The sequence below is a fragment of the Alexandromys fortis genome, unplaced genomic scaffold (assembly GCF_014885135.2).
Source record: "Alexandromys fortis isolate MF-2015 unplaced genomic scaffold, M_Fortis_MF-2015_v1.1 scaffold_61, whole genome shotgun sequence".
Lineage (NCBI taxonomy): Eukaryota > Metazoa > Chordata > Mammalia > Rodentia > Cricetidae > Alexandromys > Alexandromys fortis.
Window position 1 is genome coordinate 2,292,223 of NW_026067962.1, and position 8,815 is coordinate 2,301,037.

General features: G+C 39.4%; 1 protein-coding gene across 1 annotated transcript; it reads left to right on the forward strand.

Moving 5' to 3' along the window:
• Positions 1 to 905: 905 nt before the first annotated feature.
• Positions 906 to 1,517, forward strand: LOC126508302 (60S ribosomal protein L19-like). Its single transcript, XM_050153489.1, has one exon. The coding sequence runs from the start codon at positions 916 to 918 to the stop codon at positions 1,447 to 1,449; it is 534 nt and encodes a 177-aa protein (XP_050009446.1). The 5' UTR covers positions 906 to 915; the 3' UTR covers positions 1,450 to 1,517.
• Positions 1,518 to 8,815: the final 7,298 nt, after the last annotated feature.

Here is an 8,815-nt window from a genome sequence, read left to right on the forward strand (position 1 = left end):
TAAATAGATAGATAGATAGATATGATAGATTTAGATAGATATAAAGATAGATAGATAGATAGATAGATAGATAGATAGATAGATAGGAACCTACATACATGCATAGATGATAGATAGGGATAAACAGATGGATGATGGATAGATAGAGATGATAGAGATACATAGAAAGGAAGAAAGAAAGAAGATAGATAGAAATAGATGATAGAATGATAGATACTAACATGTGGTGTAAATATCTTGGAAAAGTTCAATGAAATATTTTATATCCTTGCTGTTATAAATTATACATATGTGAAAAACTCCAAATAAAAATACTATATTAAGATATCTAATTATATCTATTATTCAATCCATTTTGTTCTAAATTAAACTTTCTATTCACAGTCCTTTGTACAGACCTACAGGTTATCAGTTCTAAAATAACCTCTTTTCTCTACTCAGCTCCTTCCCAGACTAATTTTCAGTGTTTTCCCTGGGTCTTCTCAACTCCATGGAGTACTTGCACCAGGTTAAGAAACAGTGAAAGAAATGAGAAAAAAAAAAAAAGTGCTCTCAGTCAATGTAGGGGAGCCATCTTAATCTTCCCAAAGCCTAATTAAAGGGAAAATGAAAAGTGAATCCATGGTTGGTTACTGATTCTGGTGTCTAGTGAGAGTTCATGCTCTCATCATGGTTAAGCCTCTCTTCCCATGTGCTCCTGGTAGACCTTGTTACATTTGTAGTAAGGCCTATAGAGAGATCTGGTGTGAATTATGTCTCAGAAAGAAGGACAAAGGACTGAGACATGTTCCAGATTAACTGGGCTGGGTCTGCTGTTCATATCTCTTGTTCAAGGAGAGCAACAGCCACCAGGAGATGCCCAGCTCTTATTTTCTAAACAAAAGAATTAGGGCTTTCACTGCTGCGTCCGCAGCCATGAGTATGCTCAGGCTACAAAAGAGGCTTGCCTCTAGCGTCCTGCACTATGGTAAAAAGAAGGTCTGGTTGGACCCCAAAGAGACCAATGAAATCGCCAATGCCAACTCCCATCAGCAGATACAGAAACTGATCAAAGATGGGCTGATCATCCGGAAGCCTGTGACTGTGCATTCCCGGGCTCGATGCCGGAAAAACACTTTGGCTCGACGGAAGGGCAGGCATATGGGCATAGGAAAGCGGAAGGGTACTGCCAATGCCCGAATGCCCGAGAAGGTGACCTGGATGAGAAGAATGCGGATCCTGCGCCGCCTCCTCAGGAGATACCGTGAATCCAAGAAGATTGACCGCCATATGTATCACAGCCTTTACCTGAAGGTCAAAGGGAATGTCTTCAAAAACAAGCGGATTCTCATGGAGCACATCCACAAGCTGAAGGCAGACAAGGCCCGCAAGAAGCTCCTGGCTGACCAAGCTGAGGCTCGCAGGTCTAAGACCAAGGAAGCAAGAAAGCACAGGGAGGAGAGCCTCTAGGCCAAGAAGGAGGAGATCATCAAGACTCTGTCCAAGGAGGAAAAGACCAAGAAATAGAGCTTCCCTTGAGTCTGTACATAGTGGGCTGCCTGTGGCCTCAGGTGGATCAGTCATTAAAATAAAACAACCCTAAAAAAAAAGAATTAGGAATGTTCACAAAATGTTATTGTAGATCATTTAAATACTGTACTCTAAAACCATTTTGTGGCCTCTACCAAACTATTTTGCAAACTACCAAATTCAAATAGTACCGTATTCCTTCTGTAAATTTCCACTATATTAATATGGTTTACCTCTTATTTCTTGAAAATGATGAAACTCTTCTTTAGGGGATTGCCCTGTTCCTCATGAAGACAGAGAAGATAATTAGTGAGGATTTTGGCAACCTCACTTGTCTTTGGTAGTTTGGGTGATATTTAAAATGATGCTCCAACAAAAGCAATCTTGGTCAGGTTGTTTATGTAAGTTTCTGCATTTTTTTCAACCTGAAAATATGTACCACAGAGGCCCGTATGACCTCCAGGAAACACAAGTAAGATATACAGAGGAGACCTGACTAAAGCACCCTTTTGGTCTGTCTTATTGCGGTAGAAAACAGGGATCACTGAGGGGAACAGAATAGAGTTCAAAAAGAAAAAAGAAATGACCTCACAGAATATTATACAAAGAAAGTTGAAATAAAAAATATACAAATATGCATCTTATTAGTTGCTCTAAAATCCAAAGGCCCAGGCCACTGAGGCTGCCGCAAGAGAGAGTCACTTGTCAGTCAGGGAAGAAAAATAGTGAAAGGAAGAAACGACATTTCTGTGCTTTGTGATCTAATTGTCTGAATCCATGGGAATTAACATTCTGACACCTAACGTGGCATTAACACATGAGGTTCAGTTAAGACTACTTATTGGAAACAGCCTATCAGTTCATTCAGCCAGTGAGAGAAGGTATGGAGAAGAAAAGGAGAGTGGTAGAGGGGAGGGGAAGAGGCGGCGGGGACGAGGGTAAAATGCAAAAGATGCTGAGTTCAGATCACAATAATTTGTTTGACTAACTGGCCATTTTGTCAAAAATTCATCAGATTAGAACTGCACGTATCTTGATAAAATTATTCAGTATTTCACTACATTAGGGATTCATTTTCCTAGACAGAATCTCACTATATATTGCTTTGCCTGGTCTTGAACTCACTATATAGAACAAGTTGATCTCCAACTCATAGACATCCTCCTGCCTCTGCCTTCTGCACACTGATATTAAAGGGGTGCCCTATAGCCCAAGTATATCAGGCTTTCATATTTTGGGCCACCAACCAGTTCCCAAATCAAGACATGGAGACTTATTACTAGTTATGAATACTTGGCCTTAGTTTATGCTTGTCCCACTAGCTCTTGTAGCTTATTTTAACCTGTCTCTCATCATCTACATTCTCCTCAGGGCTAGCCCTGGGCTTGTCACTCTCTTTCTCCCTAGTTCTTTCCTCCTTCTCTTCCTTTGCCTAGTTTTCTGCTCCTACTGAATTCTCTCTGCCCAGCAGACCCATCTATCATTTCCCTACCTAGCTATTGGCTGTTCAGCTCTTTATTGGAACAATCAGATGCCTTAGGTGGTGGTGGAACAAAGGCAACACATCTTTGCATATTTAAATAAATGCAGCATAAATAAATGTAACACACCTTTATATGGTTAAAGTAATATTCTGCAGGATAAACAAATGGAACATATATTTACATAGTTAAAATAATATTCCACAGCAACCCAAGTTCTCAGGAAAATGGATTACAGTTGTCATTGGCCCATGAACATATGCAGAACATTATTAAAAGTCTGTGTTCATCAGGTGCTACCTGGTGAGTATACAGACCCTCTTCAAATGATATTAAGAAAAAAAGCTAAAGACACAAAGTGGTGGTGTACACCTTTAATCCCAGCACTCAGGATGCAGAGTTCAAGGCCCGCCTGAACAAGAGAAAGTTACAGGACAGTCTCCTAGGCTACACAGAGAAACTTTGTCTCAAAAAAAACAAGCGAAAAAAAGCTGAAAGTTATTTTAGGTTCTATAATATATGGAATTTAACTACACTAATGAGTACACTTTGTCTTTTTAAGTATTTATTCAGTTATTCTAATAAAATCTTGTTATTCGACGTTTCTATCTCTTTATTTAATTCAGATTGCAAATTCTGTGTTGTCTACCTAATTTCATTTTCCTAGGGATGCTATGCCTGCTTGGGTCTGAACCTGGAGAGCCATAGAAGACTGGTGGTGGCAGCAACTTGGGATCACAGGTGTGTAGGGTTAGCCTCATCGGCAGAGAGTTCAGATGAAGCTTCTAGATAGGGTTGGGCCTAGAGGGGAACCACATGGGTGGAGAAAACTGAGTTAGTCAGACTCACCAACAGCTCTCACAGGTTGGCTTCTGCCTGGGCCTTGTCTCAGAGGGACATTATGGATGAGCAGCAAAGACAAGGGTCCCAGCTCAGACGGTGCATGAGAGTTTGCACCTATAAAATAGGATAAACATCTAAAAGCTGCACTTCATGATTAAAGTGTGTGTGTGTGTGTGTGTGTGTGTGTGTGCTTTTAAATGTGGACTTTTAAAACCATAATGAGTGTTGGAAATTCTTATTACTTTAAATTTCATAATGTATCTGCTTTGAGAAACATGAAGAAAATAGCCATTTATTCTGCAATTTTCCATTAATTTACAGTCTTCCCTTCCTCAATGAAAAGGTCACCATCCTAGAAATGCCTCCTGCATGCCTCAGCTTTTCATCTCTGCTTTTTAACTGTGAACCAGGCTCCCTCTGCTGGATAATCAGAAATGGGATGACGAGTCTTGTAAATCCAAATAAGTAAAATCTGTGATCAAATAGCAGTAGGACTTCTGGTTACCAAAACGACAAGGGGTGAGTTGGGAGGTGGGGAGGATCTGAAGCAGTTGAGGGAGGGGAAATATAATCAACATATATTAGTATTAAAAGACTTTTATTTTATTTTATTTTGGTTTTTCGAAACAGGGTTTCTCTGTATCTTTGGATACAGTTCTGGAACTAACTCTTGTTGACCATGCTGGCCTTGAACTCACAGAGATCCTCCTGCCTCTGCCTCAGGAGTGCTAGGATTAAAGGCTTGTGCCACCACCGCCCAGCTTAAGAAAGATCTTGAAGAGTTTGGGTTATCAACTGCTGCGTGGACATCTTTTTTGAGAACTATAACACTATTTCAGAAAACGGTAAATGTAAACTTTTCTTAGAAAAGAGCTACCCAAGTTGGTCCTTCTCATATGTCTTTACCTGATCCTAGGTTAGAAAAGATCTGGCAATAAACTGATGATGCAAAGAGAAACAATTTTAAAAACCCACTTTCAGAAGAAGCATCTAAGCAGAGGGCTTTAGAGAAATGCTGATTTGCTCCAGAGCACTGTAAAATCAGGTACCTGATATGGTCCCGGCAGCAGTGTTGGTGCACTCCTGTGCAGTGACTTGTGGGGGTGGAAGCTGTGGCTGTGATCACACAATGTGTTTACCCTCTGGTTATTGTTAAACATTGGAGGCAGAGAGTCAGTCTGCACCACTGAAGAACTTGAATTCAGCCGCTCAACTTCACCAGGCAACACTTTCCTCATCACTAACTTCTGGAAAGCAACTTTTGCTTCCTACATCACCAGGATTTGGCAAGGGTGTCATAATGTTATGTGCTTTGACTTCCTTTATGGGAGGCAATGTGTAACACATAAATTCATTTAAATAAAGCCACGTTAGAAAACATGAAGCAGGATAGAACCTTGACTAACCTACACTCCAAAGAGCAGAGACTGTGGATGCAGCCACACAGGGAGCATGGGAATACTGTCCATTAGAAGCTGTTCAGTGCATTTACACAGTATTGTACCAAAATTGTGCATATACTAATATTTACAATAGGATAAAGACATGTGATTTAAATCTCCTGTAATTTATAGCTAAGCATGCTTGGAATACATGAAGGAAGGTTTTCTTCTATCAATAGAGTACATAAACTATTTCTTACAAAGGTTAGAATTGGTTTTTGTTGTTAACTATTTTAACACTTTAATCAAAATTACACTGAATGTTTTGTTATGCAAATTGCCATACAATAGAAAAGAAGCAATCTATAAATTAACAAGCAATACATGTTAATATTCTATGAATACTTGGGGTATCCCTATACTATTACACATAAGCACTATATCCAATACTTCAAACACTCTGTAGTTAAACTAGATAAGAAACAAGTTAGGCCTTGAATAGCCATGGTCACAGTGGGAATAGACTCATTGTCTTGGCCACTATTGATCTATAGGGACACGTGTTGCTGGGAAACAGAAACGTGAGTCTTTCCTACCATTTGGCATGACCATTCTAAACAGAGGATGAAAGCAATTTCCAAGTCACAATCTGTCTTTTAAAAGCCAGTAAAACAGCCCAGTAGTAAGTGACGTCCAGACCAAAGAACAGCTTTCTCAAATGTACTTTGATGACTTTCCACTCCCAAGTCCAGCATTTACATGGGAGTCGCTTGTACCCTGACCATCTTAGAAAGTTATTTAGCCTCACTTACAAAACACAAACACAGTGCGTATTTTAAAACAGTGTAGTACAGAATATAGAAATGCTTATTTTTCAAAAGTATACCCCTTCAGAAATTTACTTCTCATCATATGTACAGGAGAAAATGATGCCACGGTGTCAGAGGAACTGATCCTACGGTACTGTCCACCCTCCAACATTTTACCCTTTGGGTATTGTTCACCAAAAATACATTTAAGAATGGATTCTCTGTCTATTAAGGGAAGGGACTTTCCTGAAAGTTTTTATCTGATTTAGAGTTTCGTTTAAAATTACAAAGGATTGGCTATCAAATTTCATTTTGTTTCCCACACTCGGCACTTGTGTGTCCATTGCTTCACTTGTTGTAAAACTATGTAGAAATTATTTGTACTAAGCTACCTGAAAATAACAAAGTCTTAAGGTAATTTAAGAAGCCTTCTTGTAATTGCATAAAGAAAACATATTCCTTTTCATAATTAATGAGGCTTTTCTATCTTTGCTCACTTGGAATAAGACATGAATATTGTGTAAGTTCAATAAGATTGTATCAATAATTAACTTTGGAGGGCTTGGGAGGTGGCACAGTGGAAAGAGTACATGCCACCCCAAGAGACCCTTTAAGGAAAATTCAGAGTGATCCTGAAAAACACCCTGACCTTCATATTCATATAAATATGCATTTATGTATACCACACATACACACACATGTACCTGTGCCCACACATATTACAACTTGCCTGCACACAAGCACACAATAAATACACACATATACCAAAATATAGGTGAACTTCTTTAACATAGGTATTGTAATTTAACGATCTTTGCATGTGCTAGACCTGGTTTTGTATCTGGAACACTCTAAATGCTAAAGTAAGGCCAAGGAATAAAGGAGCAGTTGAATAATGGATGTGGGGTCAAGGAGCAACAAATCACCTTCCTCCACGTTCATTTTTATAATGTTCTGTTTTACTTTCCATTCCAGTGACAAAATAACCAAGAGAGAACACAACTTAAAAGGAGAAAAGTTTACTTTTAGTAACCTAGACTTAAAGGTTTCTACCCACATTCAGGGTTCAATTGCTTTTAGGATAAGGGCAAGATACAACAGCATTCAGCTAGAACAGTGTCACCACAAAGTGGCTTACTTCATGGTAAGAAAGAAGCAAAGACATGGAAGAAGGGTGGAGGACAAGGAACACCTTTATAAGCCATGCAATCACAGATCTATGCTACCCAACAAGGCCTCACCTTCTAGAATTTCTACCAGTTCCTAGTAATGACATAACCTGGCACCCAAGCATTGATGTGCATATATATATATATATATATATATATATATATATATCCCATAGGCACATCCAAAATCTAAACCATAGCATACACTACTACAAGTAGCATTAGCAAAAACAAAATTAAGGGAAAAATAAGGGCTTGTTAATTCAGAAGAAGTGAAGTCCCTTGCTTTCATGGAACTCTGTTTCAACATTCCACTGTACCTTGGAGGAAAGAATTCTTTACAGTGGTCAGTCTCTGGGGCTTATCCTCCATTATACAGTACTTTCTTCTTATTCTAACATCCATCAGAATAACAGTATTTAGAAAAAGGTTCATTCCATTTTACTTAAGTATTTATTTGTCTTTTTATAACACAGAATCACAAACAGCCACTTAGAAAGATTCAAAATGAAGTAAAAATGCTTTAATAATACTAAGGTAAAACATTTCTCTTTTGATTTTTCCTCTCCCATTTATACACTAGATGGAGCCATTTGCTTAAACTGGTTTCAGGAAAACTGAGAAGGTGCCAAACTATTGTCTAAAATAACTATATAGCACTTTCCAATCCACCAGTAGCACGTGAAAATTCAGAAGGCTTCATTCCCATTCTCGTGGGAGTTTTACTACTTTTTATTTGACTCGTCCTAATAGCTCTACAGCTCTATGTCATAGTAGGTTTTAGTGTGTGTGTGTGTGTTGTAGATTTGTACCTGTTTATGTGGGTGAGTGTATTTGTGTGTGCAGGTGCATGTTAATACACATCTGGAGGTCAAAGGTCAAGCATTTGTTTTCTGAATCACTCTTCACCTTTGTTGTTTGAGACAGGGTCTCTCACTAAACCTAAACCTCACAAGACAGCTAGACTGGCTAGCCAATGAACTTGAGGAATATGCCTAAACCTGTCTCACTCTCCCCACCCTATCACATCCCACTCCAATGTCACCATTACTGATGCCAACTTGTGTGATAGACTCAGGACTTAACTGTTTACCCCGCCTTGGATGTTGAAGATACCTACTCAGGTCCTCTTTTTCCAAATGGGACATCTCCCTACACCATCATTGTAGTTTTTGTCTTTTCTTAAAGACTGTTAATGGTAAACATGTAACACCCGATTTCGGTGTTACACCCTCGGTACAGTTCGCGCACTGCTGTACCGAATGCGAGTCCGGGTAAGGGCCTGGAGATTGAACACAAGACACAGAGACCAGGGTCATTAGATAGGAGATCAAGCGAATGCCGTTTATTCAGACTTGGGGAAGCCATTTTCTACCTAACTGCAGCACAAAGATCTCTCCGCCCAGGGAGGTGGGAAATTACCATATTAACAATGGAGAAGATTGCCTGCAGCTAATCACCAGGTGGGGAAGGGATAGCACGGAAACACACAGGAAGCTTAGTTAACTGATAACAAACTGTCCCCGCCAATGCACCCCAGGAATAAGGGAGACCAGGGGCCCACAAAACATATTTCAAATATGCTTCTTAACTCACTTTATATCCTCTTTGCCAAACTACTT

Bases quoted from the DNA above. Each gene is read 5' to 3' on its own strand.
- LOC126508302 (XM_050153489.1), top strand. From the start codon at position 916: ATGAGTATGCTCAGGCTACAAAAGAGGCTTGCCTCTAGCGTCCTGCAC.